Source organism: Engystomops pustulosus, chromosome 3 (assembly GCF_040894005.1).
Source record: "Engystomops pustulosus chromosome 3, aEngPut4.maternal, whole genome shotgun sequence".
Lineage (NCBI taxonomy): Eukaryota > Metazoa > Chordata > Amphibia > Anura > Leptodactylidae > Engystomops > Engystomops pustulosus.
The window spans coordinates 6429030-6450932 of record NC_092413.1 but is presented as its reverse complement, the minus strand read 5'-3'; the positions used below and the strand labels follow the sequence as shown (position 1 = coordinate 6450932).

The 21903-nt window shown below is 54.2% G+C and overlaps 2 protein-coding genes across 4 annotated transcripts in view; both read right to left on the bottom strand.

Moving 5' to 3' along the window:
* LOC140120790 (uncharacterized) overlaps positions 1-21903 on the bottom strand; it is a 159378-nt gene that overhangs the window by 57495 nt on the left and 79980 nt on the right.
* Positions 17924-21903, bottom strand: part of LOC140120872 (uncharacterized) — an 11793-nt gene continuing 7813 nt past the window's right edge. Inside the window, exons 1-5 of one of the 3 annotated variants that reach the window (XM_072139890.1) lie at positions 21186-21446; positions 20734-21046; positions 20569-20657; positions 19935-20037; positions 17924-19235 (exon numbers count right to left, since the gene is read on the bottom strand). In XM_072139890.1, coding sequence (XP_071995991.1) covers positions 18007-19235; positions 19935-20037; positions 20569-20657; positions 20734-20767 — 1455 coding nt within the window. In that variant the 5' untranslated portion in view covers positions 20768-21046; positions 21186-21446 and the 3' untranslated portion in view covers positions 17924-18006. Of the gene's footprint in view, positions 19236-19934; positions 20038-20568; positions 20658-20733; positions 21047-21185; positions 21447-21903 lie in introns of those variants that run through there. The other 2 variants (XM_072139891.1, XM_072139892.1) reach the window with 2 other exon arrangements.

Genomic DNA, 21903 nt, shown 5'->3' with positions numbered 1-21903 from the left:
ACAGAGGCTCTATCCCGGGGGGAGGCAGTGACTCCTGTAATACAGAGGCTCTATCCCGGGGGAGGTGCTGACTCCTGTAATACAGAGGCTCTATCCCAGGGGGGAGGCAGTGACTCCTGTAATACAGAGGCTCTATCCCGAGGGGAGGCAGTGACTCCTGTAATACAGAGGCTCTATCCCGGGGGAGGCAGTGACTCCTGTAATACAGAGGCTCTATCCAGGGGGGAGGCAGTGACTCCTGTAATACAGGGGAGCTATCCCGTGGGAGGCAGTGACTCCTGTAATACAGAGGCTCTATCCCGTGGGAGGCAGTGACTCCTGTAATACAGAGGCTCTATCCCGGGGGAGGCAGTGACTCCTGTAATACAGAGGCTCTATCCCAGGGGGGAGGCGGTGACTCCTGTAATACAGAGGCACTATCCCGGGGGGAGGCAGTGACTCCTGTAATACAGAGGCTCTATCCCGGGGGGAGGCAGTGACTCCTGTAATACAGAGGCTCTATCCCGGGGGAGGCAGTGACTCCTGTAATGCAGAGGCTCTATCCCGGGGGGAGGCAGTGACTCCTGTAATACAGAGGCTCTATCCCGGGGGAGGCAGTGACTCCTGTAATACAGAGGCTCTATCCCGGGGGGAGGCTGTGACTCCTGTAATACAGAGGCTCTATCCCGGGGGAGGCAGTGACTCCTGTAATACAGAGGCTCTATCCCCGGGGAGGCGGTGACTCCTGTAATACAGAGGCTCTATCCCGGGGTTGGCACTGTCTCCTGTAATACAGAGGCTCTATCCCGGGGGGAGACAGTGACTCCTGTAATACAGAGGCTCTATCCCGGGGAGAGGCGGTGACTCCTGTAATACAGAGGCTCTATCCTGGGGGGAGGCAGTGACTCCTGTAATACAGAGTCTCTATCCCGGGAGGAGGCAGTGACTCCTGTAATACAGAGGCTCTATCCCGGGGGAGGCAGTGACTCCTGTAATACAGAGGTTCTATCCCGGAGGACGCAGTGACTCCTGTAATACAGAGGCTCTATCCCGGGGGGAGGCGGATACTCCTGTAATACAGAGGCTCTATCCCGGGGGAAGGAAGTGACTCCTGTAATACAGAGGCTCTATCCCGGGGGAAGCAGTGACTCCTGTAATACAGAGGCTCTATCCCGGAGGGAGGCAGTGACTCTTGTAATACAGAGGCTCTATCCCGGGGGGAGGCGCTGACTCCTGTAATACAGAGGCTCTATCCCGGGGGGAGTCAGTGACTCCTGTAATACAGAGGCTCTATCCCAGGGGGAGGCGCTGACTCCTGTAATACAGAGGCTCTATCCCCGGGGGAGGCAGTGACTCCTGTAATACAGAGGCTCTATCCCGGGGGAGGCAGTGACTCCTGTAATACAGAGGTTCTATCCCGGGGGAGGCGCTGACTCCTGTAATACAGAGGCTCTATCCCGGGGGGAGGCAGTGACTCCTGTAATACAGAGGCTCTATCCCGGGAGGAGGCAGTGACTCCTGTAATACAGAGGCTCTATCCCTGGGGGAGGCAGTGACTCCTGTAATACAGAGGCTCTATCCCGGGGGGAGGCAGTGACTCCTGTAATACAGAGGCTCTATCCCGGGGGGAGGCAGTGACTCCTGTAATACAGAGGCTCTATCCCGGGGGGAGGCAGTGACTCCTGTAATACAGAGGCTCTATCCCGGGGGGAGGCAGTGACTCCTGTAATACAGAGGCTCTATCCCGGGGGGAGGTGCTGACTCCTGTAATACAGAGGCTCTATCCCCGGGGAGGCGGTGACTCCTGTAATACAGAGGCTCTATCCCGGGGGGAGGCAGTGACTCCTGTAATACAGAAGCTCTATCCTGGGGGGAGGCAGTGACTCCTGTAATACAGAGGCTCTATCCCCGGGGAGGCGGTGACTCCTGTAATACAGAGGCTCTATCCCGGGGGGAGGCAGTGACTCCTGTAATACAGAGGCTCTATCCCGGGGGGAGGCGCTGACTCCTGTAATACAGAGGCTCTATCCCCGGGGAGGCGGTGACTCCTGTAATACAGAGGCTCTATCCCGGGGGAGGCAGTGACTCCTGTAATACAGAGGCTCTATCCCGGGGGAGGCAGTGACTCCTGTAATACAGAGGCTCTATCCTGGGGGGAGGCAGTGACTCCTGTAATACAGAGGCTCTATCCCGGGGGGAGGCAGGGACTCCTGTAATACAGAGGCTTTATCCCGGGGGAAGGCAGTGACTCCTGTAATACAGAGGCTCTATCCCGGGGGGAGGCAGTGACTCCTGTAATACAGAAGCTCTATCCCGGGGGGAGGCAGTGACTCCTGTAATACAGAGGCTCTATCCCCGGGGAGGCGGTGACTCCTGTAATACAGAGGCTCTATCCCGGGGGGAGGCAGTGACTCCTGTAATACAGAAGCTCTATCCCGGGGGGAGGCAGTGACTCCTGTAATAAAGAGGCTCTATCCTGGGGGGAAGCAGTGACTCCTGTAATACAGAGGTTCTATCCCGGGGGGAGACAGTGACTCCTGTAATACAGAGGCTCTATCCCAGGGAGAGGCAGTGACTCCTGTAATACAGAGGCTCTATCCCGGGAGGAGGCAGTGACTCCTGTAATACAGAGGCTCTATGCCGGGGGGAGGCAGTAACTCCTGTAATACAGAGGCTCTATCCCGGGGGGAGGCAGTGACTCCTGTAATACAGAGGCTCTATCCCGGGGGAGGCAGTGACTCCTGTAATACAGAGGCTCTATCCTGGGGGGAGGCGCTGACTCCTGTAATACAGAGGCTCTATCCCAGGGGGAGGCAGTGACTCCTGTAATACAGAGGCTCTATCCCGAGGGGAGGCAGGGACTCCTGTAATACAGAGGCTCTATCCCGGAGGAGGCAGTGACTCCTATAATACAGAGGCTCTATCCCGGGGGGGAGGCAGTGACTCCTGTAATACAGAGGCTCTATCCCGGGGGGAGGCAGTGACTCCTGTAATACAGAGGCTCTATCCCGGGGGGGAGGCAGAGACTCCTGTAATACAGAGGCTCTATCCCGGGGGAGGTGCTGACTCCTGTAATACAGAGGCGCTATCCCGGGGGGAGGCAGTGACTACTGTAATACAGAGGCTCTATCCCGGGGGAGGCAGTGACTCCTGTAATACAGAAGCTCTATCCCGGGGGGAGGCGCTGACTCCTGTAATACAGAGGCTCTATCCCGGGGGGAGGCAGTGACTTCTGTAATACAGAGGCTCTATCCCGGGGGGAGGCAGTGACTCCTGTAATACAGAGGCTCTATCCCGGGGGGAGGCGGATACTCCTGTAATACAGAGGCTCTATCCCATGGGGGAGGCAGTGACTCCTGTAATACAGAGGCTCTATCCCATGGGGGAGGCAGTGACTCCTGTAATACAGAGGCTCTATCCCGGGGGAGGTGCTGACTCCTGTAATACAGAGGCTCTATCCCGGGGGGAGGCAGTGACTCCTGTAATACAGAGGCTCTATCCCGGGAAGAGGCAGTGACTCCTGTAATACAGAGGCTCTATGCCGGGGGGAGGCAGTAACTCCTGTAATACAGAGGCTCTATCCCGGGGGAGGTGCTGACTCCTGTAATACAGAGGCGCTATCTCGGGGGGAGGCAGTGACTACTGTAATACAGAGGCTCTATCCTGGGGGGAGGCGGTGACTCCTGTAATATAGAGGCTCTATCCCGGGGGAGGCAGTGACTCCTGTAATACAGAGGCTCTATCCCAGGGGGAGGCAGTGACTCCTGTAATACAGAGGCTCTATCCCGGGGGAGGCGCTGACTCCTGTAATACAGAGGCTCTATCCCGGGGGAGGCAGTGACTCCTGTAATACAGAGGCTCTATCCCAGGGGGAGGCAGTGACTCCTGTAATACAGAGGCTCTATCCCAGGGGGAGGCACTGACTCCTGTAATACAGAGGCTCTATCCCGGGGGAGGCAGTGACTCCTGTAATACAGAAGCTCTATCCCGGGGGGAGGCAGTGACTCCTGTAATACAGAGGCTCTATCCAGGGGGGAGGCAGTGACTCCTGTAATACAGAGGCTCTATCCCTGGGGGAGGCAGTGACTCCTGTAATACAGAGGCTCTATCCCGGGGGAGGCAGTGACTCCTGTAATACAGAGGCGCTGTCCCGGGGGAGGCAGTGACTCCTGTAATACAGAGGCTCTATCCCGGGGGAGTCAGTGACTCCTGTAATACAGAGGCTCTATCCCGGGGGGAGGCGCTGACTCCTGTAATACAGAGGCTCTATCCCGGGGGGAGGCAGTGACTTCTGTAATGCAGAGGCTCTATCCCGGGGGAGGCAGTGACTCCTGTAATACAGAGGCTCTATCCCGAGGGGAGGCAGGGACTCCTGTAATACAGAGGCTCTATCCCAGGGGGAGGCACTGACTCCTGTAATACAGAGGCTCTATCCCGGGGGAGGCAGTGACTCCTGTAATACAGAAGCTCTATCCCGGGGGGAGGCAGTGACTCCTGTAATACAGAGGCTCTATCCCGGGGGAGGCAGTGACTCCTGTAATACAGAGGCTCTATCCCGGGGGGAGGCGCTGACTCCTGTAATACAGAGGCTCTATCCCGGGGGAGGCAGTGACTCCTGTAATACAGAGGCTCTATCCCGAGGGGAGGCAGGGACTCCTGTAATACAGAGGCTCTATCCCGGAGGAGGCAGTGACTCCTGTAATACAGAGGCTCTATCCCGGGGGGGAGGCAGTGACTCCTGTAATACAGAGGCTCTATCCCGGGGGGAGGCAGTGACTCCTGTAATACAGAGGCTCTATCCCGGGGGGGGAGGCAGTGACTCCTGTAATACAGAGGCTCTATCCCGGGGGAGGTGCTGACTCCTGTAATACAGAGGCGCTATCCCGGGGGGAGGCAGTGACTACTGTAATACAGAGGCTCTATCCCGGGGGAGGCAGTGACTCCTGTAATACAGAGGCTCTATCCCGGGGGGAGGCGCTGACTCCTGTAATACAGAGGCTCTATCCCGGGGGGAGGCAGTTACTTCTGTAATACAGAGGCTCTATCCCGGGGGGAGGCAGTGACTCCTGTAATACAGAGGCTCTATCCCGGGGGGGAGGCAGTGACTCCTGTAATACAGAGGCTCTATCCCGGGGGGGAGGCAGTGACTCCTGTAATACAGAGGCTCTATCCCGGGGGGAGGCAGTGACTCCTGTAATACAGAGGCTCTATCCCGGGGGGGAGGCAGTGACTCCTGTAATACAGAGGCTCTATCCCGGGGGGGAGGCAGTGACTCCTGTAATACAGAGGCTCTATCCCGGGGGGGAGGCAGTGACTCCTGTAATACAGAGGCTCTATCCCGGGGGGAGGCAGTGACTCCTGTAATACAGAGGCTCTATCCCGGGGGGAGGCAGTGACTTCTGTAATACAGAGGCTCTATCCCGGGGGAGGCAGTGACTCCTGTAATACAGAGGCTCTATCCCGGGGGGAGGCAGTGACTCCTGTAATACAGAGGCTCTATCCCGGGAGGAGACAGTGACTCCTGTAATACAGAGGCATTATCCCGGGGGAGGCAGTGACTCCTGTAATCAGGGCCGGATTATAGGCGGGGCTCCCGGGGCTCGAGCCCCGGGGCCCCCACCATCATGCCCCCCCAGGGGGCCCCCACCGGGTGACGGTCTCTGACATATTTTTTTTCCCCCCGCTGCCCGTATGTGCTCCGCAGCCTCCGCTGATGCTCCTGCACAGAGAGCGGTCTCCCTCTGACCCTGGGAGCGGTGCGCAGCGGTGGTTCTGCAGAGCATCACTCCCAGTCACGCAGAGACAGGCAGCTAGCAAACACAGCAAGCTGCACAGTGCACCGTGCCCCCCCATCCCAGATAGCCAGTCCCGAGTGAAAGACAGCTGTGAGCTGTCTGTCTCTGGCTGGAGCGATGTGCTGCAGCTGCTGCAGCACATCGCTCCCAGCTACCGACAGTCAGCTCAAAGGGACAGGGCAGCGCACAGACCTCCAGAATGCAGGCAGATACTTCTACATCGCACTGTCTTCTGGAAGGTGTGATGTCACGGGAAGGGGCGGAGCTTCCCGGGACAGTCTCTTCTCAATGGAGGAAGCAAAGATGCTGTAACTTCTGACTACACGTGGATGGGAGAGAAGTGACAGACACTGTATACATGTGTATGGAGGTGACGGGGCTGGCGGTGTCTGTATACAGGTGTATGGAGGTGACGGGGCTGGCGGTGTATGGAGGTGATGGGGCTGGCGGTGTCTGTATACAGGTGTATGGAGGTGAGGTGCTGGCAGTGTCTGTATACATGTGTATGGAGGTGAGGGGGCTGGCGGTGTCTGTATACAGGTGTATGGAGGTGACGGGGCTGGCGGTGTCTGTATACAGGTGTATGGAGGTGACGGGGCTGGCGGTGTCTGTATACAGGTGTATGGAGGTGACGGGGCTGGCGGTGTCTGTATACAGGTGTATGGAGGTGACGGTGCTGGCGGTGTCTGTATACAGGTGTATGGAGGTGACGGGGCTGGCGGTGTCTGTATACAGGTGTATGGAGGTGACGGGGCTGGCGGTGTCTGTATACAGGTGTATGGAGGTGACGGGGCTGGCGGTGTCTGTATACAGGTGTATGGAGGTGACGGGGCTGGCGGTGTCTGTATACAGGTGTATGGAGGTGACGGGGCTGGCGGTGTCTGTATACAGGTGTATGGAGGTGACGGGGCTGGCGGTGTCTGTATACAGGTGTATGGAGGTGACGGGGCTGGCGGTGTCTGTATACAGGTGTATGGAGGTGACGGGGCTGGCGGTGTCTGTATACAGGTGTATGGAGGTGACGGGGCTGGCGGTGTCTGTATACAGGTGTATGGAGGTGACGGGGCTGGCGGTGTCTGTATACAGGTGTATGGAGGTGACGGGGCTGGCGGTGTCTGTATACAGGTGTATGGAGGTGACGGGGCTGGCGGTGTCTGTATACAGGTGTATGGAGGTGACGGGGCTGGCGGTGTCTGTATACAGGTGTATGGAGGTGACGGGGCTGGCGGTGTCTGTATACAGGTGTATGGAGGTGACGGGGCTGGCGGTGTCTGTATACAGGTGTATGGAGGTGACGGGGCTGGCGGTGTCTGTATACAGGTGTATGAAGGTGAGGGGGCTGGCGGTGTCTGTATACAGGTGTATGGAGGTGACGGGGCTGGCGGTGTCTGTATACAGGTGTATGGAGGTGACGGGGCTGGCGGTGTCTGTATACAGGTGTATGGAGGTGACGGGGCTGGCGGTGTCTGTATACAGGTGTATGGAGGTGACGGGGCTGGCGGTGTCTGTATACAGGTGTATGGAGGTGACGGGGCTGGCGGTGTCTGTATACAGGTGTATGGAGGTGACGGGGCTGGCGGTGTCTGTATACAGGTGTATGGAGGTGACGGGGCTGGCGGTGTCTGTATACAGGTGTATGGAGGTGAGGGGGCTGGCGGTGTCTGTATACAGGTGTATGGAGGTGACGGGGCTGGCGGTGTCTGTATACAGGTGTATGGAGGTGACGGGGCTGGCGGTGTCTGTATTCAGGTGTATGGAGGTGACGGGGCTGGCGGTGTCTGTATACAGGTGTATGGAGGTGACGGGGCTGGCGGTGTCTGTATACAGGTGTATGGAGGTGACGGGGCTGGCGGTGTCTGTATACAGGTGTATGGAGGTGACGGGGCTGGCGGTGTCTGTATACAGGTGTATGGAGGTGACGGGGCTGGCGGTGTCTGTATACAGGTGTATGGAGGTGACGGGGCTGGCGGTGTCTGTATACAGGTGTATGGAGGTGACGGGGCTGGCGGTGTCTGTATACAGGTGTATGGAGGTGACGGGGCTGGCGGTGTCTGTATACAGGTGTATGGAGGTGACGGGGCTGGCGGTGTCTGTATACAGGTGTATGGAGGTGACGGGGCTGGCGGTGTCTGTATACAGGTGTATGGAGGTGACGGGGCTGGCGGTGTCTGTATACAGGTGTATGGAGGTGACGGGGCTGGCGGTGTCTGTATACAGGTGTATGGAGGTGACGGGGCTGGCGGTGTCTGTATTCAGGTGTATGGAGGTGACGGGGCTGGCGGTGTCTGTATACAGGTGTATGGAGGTGACGGGGCTGGCGGTGTCTGTATACAGGTGTATGGAGGTGACGGGGCTGGCGGTGTCTGTATACAGGTGTATGGAGGTGACGGGGCTGGCGGTGTCTGTATACAGGTGTATGGAGGTGACGGGGCTGGCGGTGTCTGTATACAGGTGTATGGAGGTGACGGGGCTGGCGGTGTCTGTATACAGGTGTATGGAGGTGACGGGGCTGGCGGTGTCTGTATACAGGTGTATGGAGGTGACGGGGCTGGCGGTGTCTGTATACAGGTGTATGGAGGTGACGGGGCTGGCGGTGTCTGTATACAGGTGTATGGAGGTGACGGGGCTGGCGGTGTCTGTATACAGGTGTATGGAGGTGACGGGGCTGGCGGTGTCTGTATACAGGTGTATGGAGGTGACGGGGCTGGCGGTGTCTGTATTCAGGTGTATGGAGGTGACGGGGCTGGCGGTGTCTGTATACAGGTGTATGGAGGTGACGGGGCTGGCGGTGTCTGTATACAGGTGTATGGAGGTGACGGGGCTGGCGGTGTCTGTATACAGGTGTATGGAGGTGACGGGGCTGGCGGTGTCTGTATACAGGTGTATGGAGGTGACGGGGCTGGCGGTGTCTGTATACAGGTGTATGGAGGTGACGGGGCTGGCGGTGTCTGTATACAGGTGTATGGAGGTGACGGGGCTGGCGGTGTCTGTATACAGGTGTATGGAGGTGACGGGGCTGGCGGTGTCTGTATACAGGTGTATGGAGGTGACGGGGCTGGCGGTGTCTGTATACAGGTGTATGGAGGTGACGGGGCTGGCGGTGTCTGTATACAGGTGTATGGAGGTGACGGGGCTGGCGGTGTCTGTATACAGGTGTATGGAGGTGACGGGGCTGGCGGTGTCTGTATACAGGTGTATGGAGGTGACGGGGCTGGCGGTGTCTGTATACAGGTGTATGGAGGTGACGGGGCTGGCGGTGTCTGTATACAGGTGTATGGAGGTGACGGGGCTGGCGGTGTCTGTATACAGGTGTATGGAGGTGACGGGGCTGGCGGTGTCTGTATACAGGTGTATGGAGGTGACGGGGCTGGCGGTGTCTGTATACAGGTGTATGGAGGTGACGGGGCTGGCGGTGTCTGTATACAGGTGTATGGAGGTGACGGGGCTGGCGGTGTCTGTATACAGGTGTATGGAGGTGACGGGGCTGGCGGTGTCTGTATACAGGTGTATGGAGGTGACGGGGCTGGCGGTGTCTGTATACAGGTGTATGGAGGTGAGGGGGCTGGCGGTGTCTGTATACAGGTGTATGGAGGTGACGGGGCTGGCGGTGTCTGTATACAGGTGTATGGAGGTGACGGGGCTGGCGGTGTCTGTATACAGGTGTATGGAGGTGACGGGGCTGGCGGTGTCTGTATACAGGTGTATGGAGGTGAGGGGGCTGGCGGTGTCTGTATACAGGTGTATGGAGGTGACGGGGCTGGCGGTGTCTGTATACAGGTGTATGGAGGTGACGGGGCTGGCGGTGTCTGTATACAGGTGTATGGAGGTGACGGGGCTGGCGGTGTCTGTATACAGGTGTATGGAGGTGACGGGGCTGGCGGTGTCTGTATACAGGTGTATGGAGGTGACGGGGCTGGCGGTGTCTGTATACAGGTGTATGGAGGTGAGGGTCCTGACAAGGAAAAAGGATGATTGAAGTCATGTCAGGGGAGCTAAACATGTGTTTTATTAGGGACAGCATGGCAAGTGGGGAATGGGGGGTATGTTACATGAAACTGCATGGCTGGTAGGGGTTGAGGTAAATATAGATGTATTACTGTGGGTTGGCGGCTGTTACTGGGGGGATTGTGAGAAGGAGTATGTGTACCTATGGAACATTCAGTGGGGGCCTCCACCAGATTTTGCGCCCAGGGGCCCCCACCAACCTTAATCCGGCCCTGCCTGTAATACAGAGGCTCTATCCCGGGGGAGGCAGTGACTCCTGTAATACAGAGGCTCTATCCCAGGGGGAGGCAGTGACTCCTGTAATACAGAGGCTCTATCCCGGGGGGAGGCAGTGACTCCTGTAATACAGAGGCTCTATCCCGGGGGAGGCAGTGACTCCTGTAATACAGAGGCTCTATCCCGGGGGGAGGCAGTGACTCCTGTAATACAGAGGCTCTATCCCAGGGGGAGGCAGTGACTCCTGTAATACAGAGGCTCTATCCCGGGGGAGGCAGTGACTCCTGTAATACAGAGGCTCTATCCCGGGGGGAGGCAGTGACTCCTGTAATACAGAGGCTCTATCCCGGGGGAGGCAGTGACTCCTGTAATACAGAGGCTCTATCCCGGGGGGAGGCAGTGACTCCTGTAATACAGAGGCTCTATCCCAGGGGGAGGCAGTGACTCCTGTAATACAGAGGCTCTATCCCGGGGGAGGCAGTGACTCCTGTAATACAGAGGCTCTATCCCGGGGGGGAGGCAGTGACTCCTGTAATACAGAGGCTCTATCCCGGGGGGAGGCAGTGACTCCTGTAATACAGAGGCTCTATCCCGGGGGAGGCAGTGACTCCTGTAATACAGAGGCTCTATCCCGGGTTGGCACTGTCTCCTGTAATACAGAGGCTCTATCCCAGGGGGAGACAGTGACTCCTGTAATACAGAGGCTCTATCCCGGGGGAGGCAGTGACTCCTGTAATACAGAGGCTCTATCCCGGGGGAGGCAGTGACTCCTGTAATACAGAGGCTCTATCCTGGGGGAGGCAGTGACTCCTGTAATACAGAGGCTCTATCCCAGGGGGAGGCAGTGACTCCTATAATACAGAGGCTGTATCCCGGGGGAGGCAGTGACTCCTGTAATACAGAGGCTCTATCCCGGGGGGAGGCGGTGACTCCTGTAATACAGAGGCTCTATCCCGGGGGGAGGCAGTGACTACTGTAATACAGAGGCTCTATCCCGGGGGAGGCAGTGACTCCTGTAATACAGAGGCTCTATCCCGGGGGAGGCAGTGACTCCTGTAATATAGAGTCTCTATCCCGGGAGGAGGCAGTGACTCCTGTAATACAGAGGCTCTATCCCGGGGGAGGCAGTGACTCCTGTAATACAGAGGTTCTATCCCGGGGGGAGGAAGTGACTCCTGTAATACAGAGGCTCTATCCCGGGGGGAGGCACTGACTCCTGTAATACAGAGGCTCTATCCCCGGGGAGGCGGTGACTCCTGTAATACAGAGGCTCTATCCCGGGGGAGGCAGTGACTCCTGTAATACAGAGGCTCTATCCCGGGGGGAGGCACTGACTCCTGTAATACAGAGGCTCTATCCCGGGGGGAGGCAGTGACTCCTGTAATACAGAGGCTCTATCCCGGGAGGAGGCAGTGACTCCTGTAATACAGAGGCTCTATCCTGGGGGGAGGCAGTGACTCCTGTAATACAGAGGCTCTATCCCGGGAGGAGGCAGTGACTTCTGTAATACAGAGGCTCGATCCCAGGGGGAGGCACTGACTCCTGTAATACAGAAGCTCTATCCGGGGGAGGCAGTGACTCCTGTAATACAGAGGATCTATCCTGGGGGGAAGCAGTGACTCCTCTAATACAGAGGCTCTATCCCTGGGGGAGGCAGTGACTCCTGTAATACAGAGGCTCTATCCCAGGGGGAGGCAGTGACTCCTGTAATACAGAGGCTCTATCCCGGGGAGGCAGTGACTCCTGTAATACAGAGGATCTATCCTGGGGGGAAGCAGTGACTCCTCTAATACAGAGGCTCTATCCCGGGGGGAGACAGTGACTCCTTTAGTACAGAGGCTCGATCCCAGGGGGAGGCACTGACTCCTGTAATACAGAGGAGCTATCCCGGGGGGAGGCGCTGACTCCTGTATTACAGAGGCTCTATCCTCGGGGAGGCAGTGACTCCTGTAATACAGAGGCTCGATCCCAGGGGGAGGCGCTGACTCCTGTAATACAGAGGCTCTATCCCCGGGGAGGCAGTGACTCCTGTAATACAGAGGCTCTATCCAGGGGGGAGGCAGTGACTCCTGTAATACAGAGGCTCTATCCTGGAGGAGGCAGTGACTCCTGTAATACAGAGGCTCTATCCAGGGGGGAGGCAGTGACTCCTGTAATACAGAGGCTCTATCCTGGAGGAGGCAGTGACTCCTGTAATACAGAGGCTCTATCCCGGGGGGAGGCAGTGACTCCTGTAATACAAAGGCTCTATCCCGGGGGGAGGCGCTGACTCCTGTAATACAGAGGCTCTATCCCGGGGGGAGGCAGTGACTCCTGTAATACAGAGGCTCTATCCCGGAGGAGGCAGTGACTCCTGTAATACAGAGGCTCTATCCTGGGGGGAGGCGCTGACTCCTTTAATACAGAGGCTCTATCCTGGGGGGAGGCACTGACTCCTGTAATACAGAGGCTCTATCCCGGGGGAGGCAGTGACTCCTGTAATACAGAGGCTCTATCCCGGGGGAGGCAGTGACTCCTGTAATACAGAGGCTCTATCCCGTGGGAGGCAGTGACTCCTGTAATACAGAGGCGCTGTCCCGGGGGAGGCAGTGACTCCTGTAATACAGAGGCTCTATCCCGGGGGAGGCAGTGACTCCTGTAATACAGAGGCTCTATCCCGTGGGAGGCAGTGACTCCTGTAATACAGAGGCTCTATCCCGGGGGAGGCAGTGACTCCTGTAATACAGAGGCTCTATCCCGTGGGAGGCAGTGACTCCTGTAATACAGAGGCTCTATCCCGGGGGAGGCAGTGACTCCTGTAATACAGAGGCTCTATCCCGGGGGAGGCAGTGACTCCTGTAATACAGAGGCTCTATCCCGGGGGAGGCAGTGACTCCTGTAATACAGAGGCTCTATCCCGGGGGAGGCAGTGACTCCTGTAATACAGAGGCTCTATCCCGGGGGGAGGCGCTGACTCCTGTAATACAGAGGCTCTATCCCGTGGGAGGCAGTGACTCCTGTAATACAGAGGCGCTGTCCCGGGGGAGGCAGTGACTCCTGTAATACAGAGGCTCTATCCCGGGGGAGGCAGTGACTCCTGTAATACAGAGGCTCTATCCCGTGGGAGGCAGTGACTCCTGTAATACAGAGGCTCTATCCCGGGGGAGGCAGTGACTCCTGTAATACAGAGGCTCTATCCCGTGGGAGGCAGTGACTCCTGTAATACAGAGGCTCTATCCCGGGGGAGGCAGTGACTCCTGTAATACAGAGGCTCTATCCCGGGGGAGGCAGTGACTCCTGTAATACAGAGGCTCTATCCCGGGGGAGGCAGTGACTCCTGTAATACAGAGGCTCTATCCCGTGGGAGGCAGTGACTCCTGTAATACAGAGGCGCTGTCCCGGGGGAGGCAGTGACTCCTGTAATACAGAGGCTCTATCCTGGGGGAGGCAGTGACTCCTGTAATACAGAGGCTCTATCCCGTGGGAGGCAGTGACTCCTGTAATACAGAGGCTCTATCCCGGGGGAGGCAGTGACTCCTGTAATACAGAGGCTCTATCCCGGGGGAGGCAGTGACTCCTGTAATACAGAGGCTCTATCCCGGGGGAGGCAGTGACTCCTGTAATACAGAGGCTCTATCCCGGGGGAGGCAGTGACTCCTGTAATACAGAGGCTCTATCCCGTGGGAGGCAGTGACTCCTGTAATACAGAGGCTCTATCCCGGGGGAGGCGGTGACTCCTGTAATACAGAGGCTCTATCCCGGGGGAGGCAGTGACTCCTGTAATACAGAGGCTCTATCCCGGGGGAGGCAGTGACTCCTGTAATACAGAGGCTCTATCCCGGGGGAGGCAGTGACTCCTGTAATACAGAGGCTCTATCCCGTGGGAGGCAGTGACTCCTGTAATACAGAGGCGCTGTCCCGGGGGAGGCAGTGACTCCTGTAATACAGAGGCTCTATCCCGGGGGAGGCAGTGACTCCTGTAATACAGAGGCTCTATCCCGTGGGAGGCAGTGACTCCTGTAATACAGAGGCTCTATCCCGGGGGAGGCAGTGACTCCTGTAATACAGAGGCTCTATCCCGGGGGAGGCAGTGACTCCTGTAATACAGAGGCTCTATCCCGGGGGAGGCAGTGACTCCTGTAATACAGAGGCTCTATCCCGGGGGAGGCAGTGACTCCTGTAATACAGAGGCTCTATCCCGTGGGAGGCAGTGACTCCTGTAATACAGAGGCTCTATCCCGGGGGAGGCGGTGACTCCTGTAATACAGAGGCTCTATCCAGGGGGAGGCAGTGACTCCTGTAATACAGAGGCTCTATCCCGGGGGAGGCGGTGACTCCTGTAATACAGAGGCTCTATCCCGGGGAGAGGCGGTGACTCCTGTAATACAGAGGCGCTGTCCCGGGGGAGGCGGTGACTCCTGTAATACAGAGGCTCTATCCAGGGGGAGGCAGTGACTCTTGTAATACAGAGGCTCTATCCCGTGGGAGGCAGTGACTCCTGTAATACAGAGGCTCTATCCCGGGGGAGGCAGTGACTCCTGTAATACAGAGGCGCTATCCCGGAGGAGGCGCTGACACCTTGTCCGATGACTCCGCCTCCTGTGCTCCCGCATGTTATATCTGTGCCCCGCACACTACACACTTGTGCAGCACAACAATCATGTGGCGCCTGAGCCCTCCCAGACATGTGACCCATCATGTGCTGGTGACATCATCAAAGGTCCTGGTGCACACCAGGGGTGTTTGGGGGGATTCGCACCAGACGCCACACTTATATAACAAGTCCTAACATAATTGTTAGACGCCCACAAAGTCTTCAATAATTCGGCGCCATCTGCACATTAATGGGGCAAACTGCACGTTGTCCGCAGTAATGATACATCCGGACACCGCGTGAGGGTTTATAAAGAAAATAAACTCATTTATTTGTGTCCAGAAAACAGAACGGAATCCCAAACAACATGACGAGGCAAACTGGAAGGATAGTCACATAGCGGGGCCCCATGACCGCCGGAAGGATAGTCACATATCAAGGTCCCAGGACCGCTGGCAGGATAGTCACATAGCAGGGCCCCAGGACCGCTTGCAGGATAGTCTCATAGCAGGGCCCCAAGACCGCTTGCAGGATAGTCACATAGCAGGGTCCCATGACCGCCGGAAGGATAGTCACATAGCAGGGCCCCAGGACCGCTGGCAGGATAGTCACATAGCAGGGCCCCAAGACCGCTGGCAGGATAGTCACATAGCAGGGTCCCAGGACCGCCGGAAGGATAGTCACATAGCAGGGTCCCAGGACCGCCGGAAGGATAGTCACATAGCAGGGTCCCAGGACCGCCGGAAGGATAGTCACATATCAGGGCCCCAGGACCGCCAGAAGGATAGTCACATATCAGGGTCCCAGGACTGCCGGAAGGATAGTCACATAGCAGGGTCCCAGGACCGCCGGAAGGATAGTCACATAGCAGGGTCCTAGGACCGCTGGCACGATAGTCACATAGAAGGGTCTCAGGACCGCTGGCAGGATAGTCACATATCAGGGTCCCAGGACCGCCAGAAGGATAGTCACATAGCAGGGCCCCAGGACCGCTGGAAGGATAGTCACATAGCAGGGCTCATCACTGGCAGGTGCCAGGGTCCAGGGACTGCGGGAAGGACAGCAGGGTCCCAGGATCACTTGTCGGATAGCAGGGTCCCACCGCTGGCGAGATAATCAGGGGTTCACAGCCAGTATATTTCCCCTGAGACAACTGTGCAACAGCTGTAAATCCAGCTCCGGGACATCGCGCACCACAGCTGAGACCGCCCTGAGCCTCGTCCCTCCCAGCTTTACAGGGATCCAGAAAGGCAGCTGGGTGTAGTACACAATCCTGCCACCAGGGTCATGACGGGAAAATGCCTCTTAATATACTGTTATTAATACTAACGCGTTTTGTGCTGTGTTTTGCCTGATGCATTTCAAAACGCAATGAAAACACATGGTGTGAACACGGCCTAAGGCTGCACTCACACAGACGTGTACCCGCTTTACCGTAGCACAGCAGGCACACACCGGTGCCCGGGAGAAGAGGAGAGCGCTGCCCCCCGGCCCTCTCCATAGCGAAACATGGGACACGGCGCCATATTCAGAGAAAAGATAAGACATGTCCTGTCTTCTCACGGCTACGGAACGGTGCGGTGCTGCGCGTGTTTTATACCATTTTTCGGCATTTTTTGCCGAACCTGTATAAAAATGGGTCGTGGCTCGGCCTGGAAAAGTAGGTTTGCACACTAAAAACATCATTATTGTGTCTCAAAATTTCGTGACCATATAAAAAGTTTTAAATCTTTGATTGCAGCTCATGAAAAATAGACGCAAAAACATAGATCAGCGGGAACTTAACCGATCAGCCAGGAACTATGGAGGATGGCGGGTCCGCGGCCGCACTTTCATCGGTATTCAACTGGGGATTGTGTCGCATGCGATCGGATTGTGGCGCGGCTTCTCTGCTTTCCTGCGACAGAAATCAGGGGGGCGGCCGTTGGACGATCCGACTGATTCGAACTGAGCTCGGGATTTAACTTACAAATTGTGTCGCAAGATCAAGCACTTACATGCACCAGGAAGATGAAGGTGAACATATGCAAATGAGCCTGAGGAGCTCTGGCCTCCATTGACATCTATAGCTCATGTGCATGATATTTAAAACGTTTCGTAAAAAACAAGGGCATAAGATGCTAAAAGATGAGCTGATCCTCCCAGTAGGGACACTCACCAGCATGTAGGTGCGCTTGGTTTACAATCCTTCATCCTGGTAGTAGATGCCTTCCATTCAACAGAGATGGGCGCAACTAGTGAAGTGGGAGAAGTTTAAGGAGTTTAAGGCTTGTGAACAGGTTCAAGTCTAGGATTGTCTCTGGTTTATAAAACAAGGGACCTGGAAGAGGACTTCAGCCAACCAAGGGAACATCAGCATCTAGTGCTGGAACAGGGGCAGCAGGTTCATCCACAGACGCTGCAGCAGGGTCATCAGCCTGGGGGTCATACTCTGAAACCGGTTCGTCTGAGGCTCCTGTAGAGACTGAAGCTGCAAGCAGGGGTCTCTCTGAGCAACAGCCATGGGGTCATCTGCTGCCAGATTCTTGGACTGTGGAGCCCATGATGATGACCGCTGTAGATTCTTCTTGATCTCTAACTGGAGGTGGAAGGTTAATCTTTGACTGACCTGAACCAGCTGGGAGCACTGTAGTGCTTGCGGTGACACCCTCTGTAATTGGTGACTGGGAGCTGTAAGCTGGCAATGCGGGTGATGTTGGGGTCATTTAAAGCAGCTCCGCCAGTAGACAGATCCAGAGGAAAGATGGGTCCCCCATCCTGAAATAGAGATCAGCAAAGAAGCAAAGACAGAAGAGGAAGCTAATGGTGGAAGAGGTTCTCCGCAGGGGTGGAAGCCACAAGTTATCCCACCTGGAGCCCTCCCAGTGTTTGTGTGGTAACGGATTCCCAGGCAGGTGGTGAGGCTTGTGGTGTTAGCATCAGGCCGGGGATCACACTTGGCAGTCTCAGGCAAACAGTCCAAAAAAGCCGTAGGTAACAGGCTGTAGGTGGTCCTTCCTGAAGGCACACGCAATGCGGCAGGTTGGTTAGCTGTGGTCGGGAACTTGAGAATACCTCAGCCCTAGACCAGTGGTCGGAGGGCTGGCTAATAGGAGCTGGATGGGCTCTGCTGCTAGGACAGCAAGAATTCACGAGATGTGAATTGGGCGCGGTGACGATTCATGGAAGGGACCTGCTGGAGTCCAGGTTTTGTCAGAAATATCTTTTTCCGATACGAGCAAGTAAAGAAATGAAAAGAAGAAATAGTTTAGTGCGGAGTTTCTCATTCTCTCTCTTACTCCACAATAATCTGAATAAGGAAACACATATCAATAAATGGGAGATCCTGATCATCACCACCACAGGACGAGCACCACAAAATAACTGCATTTTTATTTAAATTTTCAACTGAAAAACAATTTCCGGTTAAAACATTTTTTAAAATTCTGAACATAAAAGTTAGGATTTCTTCCCTGTGTGAATTCTTATATGTCTAACAAGATCTGCTTTCTCTATAAAACATTTCCCACATTCTGGACATGAAAACGGCTTCTCCCCTGTGTGAATTCTTATATGTCTAACAAGGAGCGATTTCACTCTATAACATTTCCCACATTCTGGACATGGAAATGGCTTCTCCCCTGTGTGAATTCTTATATGTCTAAGAAGATTTGATTTCACTCTATAACATTTCCCACATTCTGGACATGAAAACGGCTTCTCCCCTGTGTGAGTTCTCTGATGGTTAATAAGAACTGTTCTGCATCTAAAACCTTTTCCACATTCCGAACAATTAAACGGCTTCTCTCCTGTGTGAGTTCTCTGATGTCGAATAAGTTCCCACTTTTGGATGAAAACTTTCTCACATTCTGAACAGGAGAACGGCTGTTCCCCTGTATGAATTTTCTGATGTATTTGCAGAAGTTTTTTCATTTTAAAACTTTCTCCACATTGTGAACATTGAAATGGCTTCTCTCCTGTGTGAATTATTTTATGTTTCGTGAGGTGTGCTTGAATTTTGAAACATTTCCCACATTCTGGACATGAAAATGGCTTCTCCTCTGTGTGAGTTCTCAGATGAGTAACAAGATGTGTTTTCTTTTTAAAACCTTTTCCACATTCTGAACATTGAAATGGCTTTTCGCCGTTGTGAACTGCTTTATGTCTAGCAAGATATGATGCCACTTTAAAAGATTTCCCACATTCTGAACATGTATGTGGCTTCTCCGCGGCGTGAGTTCTCTGATGGATAACAAGATCTGGCTTCCTTTTAAATGCTTTCCCGCATTCTGGACAGGGGTATGGCTTCTCTCCCGTGTGCATTTTTTTATGTAGATCAAGATGTCCTTTCCTTTTAAAACTTTTTCCACATTCTGAACATTGAAACGGCTTCTCTCCTGTGTGAATTTTTTTATGTAAATTTAGTGATGATTTTGAAGTAAAACATTTGTTACATTCTAGACATAGAAATTTCTTTGGCGGATTGTGAGTTTTATCTCGCTGAAGACTTTGTGACGGGTCTGAAGACTGGACTTGTGTCGGATAGGACGACAGATCTGTTCTATCAAGGGCTGGAGGCACATCGGGGGGAGGTTTAGGCTCTTCGTGTGGTTCTTGTTTCATATCACAATCCTCTATTTTAAGATTTAAAGAAATGAGTTCTCCCTCCGAGCTCCCGATACCAACATCTGCCAAGTATAACACGGATTAGAATCACATATAATACAATGGGGCACATTTACTAACGGACCTGTCAGGTTTCCCGAATATTTCCTTTTTGCGCCGAATTGCCCCGGGTTTTCGCCGCACGCGTTCGGACTGTGTCGCAACGGCGCCGGCTTGCATCCGACACAAATGGGGGGGGGGGTGCCTTCGGACAACCCGACTGATACGGACAAACCGCAGAATTTAAAAAGGAAATTGTGACGGACGCCCAAGTACTCACATGCACCAGGAAAAAGATGGTGAACTCCGACGGACCTCGGCACGGAAGCGACGGATGCAGGAAATTGGACGCACGATCTTAGTGAATCGCGGCAGACCCGAATCCTCGTCGGACAACGCACATCGGGGATCGGGACAGGTAAGTAAATGTGCCCCAATGCCTTTTCCGAAAGGAGTTTCCATACACTTAAGAAAAAATGTGGCTAAATTTAACAATTGGCATTTTCCAAGTTTTAAGGATTGTGGACAGACGGTTCTGAATAAATATTTTATTGCCCCCAGTTCCGGCGTCGGGGGGGGGTAAGTGATGATTATTATATTACTGCCCCCTGTATATTCCCTTTGCTGCAGTCAGGACGGGATTTGCAGCCATAACATTGTCGGGATGTTATGTCCACATTATGGCCGTGTGAACGAGTCCTCATGTAGTGGTGGTCACTCACCTGGGGGGTTATCTGTAGGGACGTCCTCCTTACACTCCTCATCACCGCTCACATCTGTCTCTTCTTCTTTTATCGTTGTAGTCGATGCTTCCAGATCTTTATCCTGAGTAAAAATATTGAAGCACAAATATGGGATGTAATATTGACATTGCATTGACCATTTGAGACACATCCTGTAGTTACCTGAGCTGCAGATGATGATGATGGAGCTTATGAATGTCCTACACAAGTGACTACATGACTCTACATGGACTTTATAGACATTTATGGGCATTGGCCGCCCTGAGGTCCATTCTGAGGAGATCCAGACAACATCTCACACATTGTAAATGTCATCATTACCAGAGAAGTCACATGGAGAGAGCAGGAAGCGGAGGAGGAATCACCTCACCACATCTCCTGGTGCATGGCCTCCTCCTGATTTTTTGCTGGATTCCATTAATGACAAGAGGAAACCTAATTTATGGTCTTCGGAGACCAATCTGAGGAGATCCCGACCACATCTCTCCTCAGCTATACCCCTGACATATCATTACACATTCACTACCATTGGATAAAAGACTCACACATCCCATCCACAGATTATAGGGATCATCTCCACAACCGTCTACAGATCCTACAGGATTATATCTACCTGATCCTCCATGGGATCTTCTTCTGGACAAACCTGTGGAAGAAGAGGACGGGGACATCTCTCCGCTGATATCTCCTCATTGTATAGATCTGTAGGAAACATCCAGAGACTGAATTCATTCTGTACTGACAGATAATGATCAGACGTGTGGATATAATCTATTACCTGGTGATGTGAGGGGCTGGTGGTCCTCCATCATGACCTCCTTCTACAGGTCCTTGTGTCCTTCTACATACTCCCACTCCTCCATGGAGAAATAGACAGCCACATCCTGACATCTTATAGGAACCTGACACCCACAATGACACAGTCATCACCCGGACCCCTCCCTTGTGTTATTATATAATGTCCCAGCATTCCCGGCAGCGCTCACCTCTCCGCTCAGCAGCTCAGTGATCCTGGAGGTAAGTTCTAGGATCTTCTGCTTATTGATGTTCTCATGTTGAGGTCTACAAGTCGTCTTCATTACTGTGTAATCCTGATTATGGAGACACAGATGGGACACGGGGATAAGAATGAGGTCATGTGACATCAGAGCTGTGCATTCTGGGACATTTCTAGAAGACTGGGAGATATTGGGGTCACTGAGTGCAGATAAGAAGGATGTGACCTCTCACCTCTCCTGTGACCTGGTAGAGGATCTCTAGGGTGAGGTCACAGATCATCTTCGCCATCTTGTCCCTGTTTCTCTCCATCCTGGATGAGTCGCTGATCTGGTAGGAACCGAAACTGAAAGAAGATGGAAATCCCCTCAAACCCCCAGAAATGTGATAGAAATGAGGAGAAGCTGAGGGAATATTCTGTGGAGACGAGGGATTTGTGTAACGTGTGAGGGGATGAGGAGCAGCAGAGACTTCTCTCAGGCTCATGGTGTATGTTAAGGAGGTCGCACTTGTTTCGGACGCCATCTTGACTACTGTCCGCCATCTTAGATACAGCGGCCATGTTCCCTGACCATTGTCAAGTTAATGTCATGATTCAAACTTCATTTTATGTAACATGTTTGCCTGTCTGTCAGCTAATACCCTTTGACATGTAATGAGAAGCCAGTCTGTCCTTGATAATAATATGATTCTGGAGCCACTTATCATCTCCTTCTCAGCAAACTAGTATAAACAATATCTGTGTACAAGGTCTCTGAGAACTGAGCACAATTAATTCACTTTTTTCCCAGAATGAGCTGATGACCAATAGCTTTGCAGTATACTATTCACACCCCTTTGATGACTCTTCTGTCTGATATATATTATGCATTTTGATTATTAAACGGTAGAAGATCTTGACTAAGAGATTGACGTGTATGGCTTAGTCTTTATGTTCAATCATGAAAGGGTT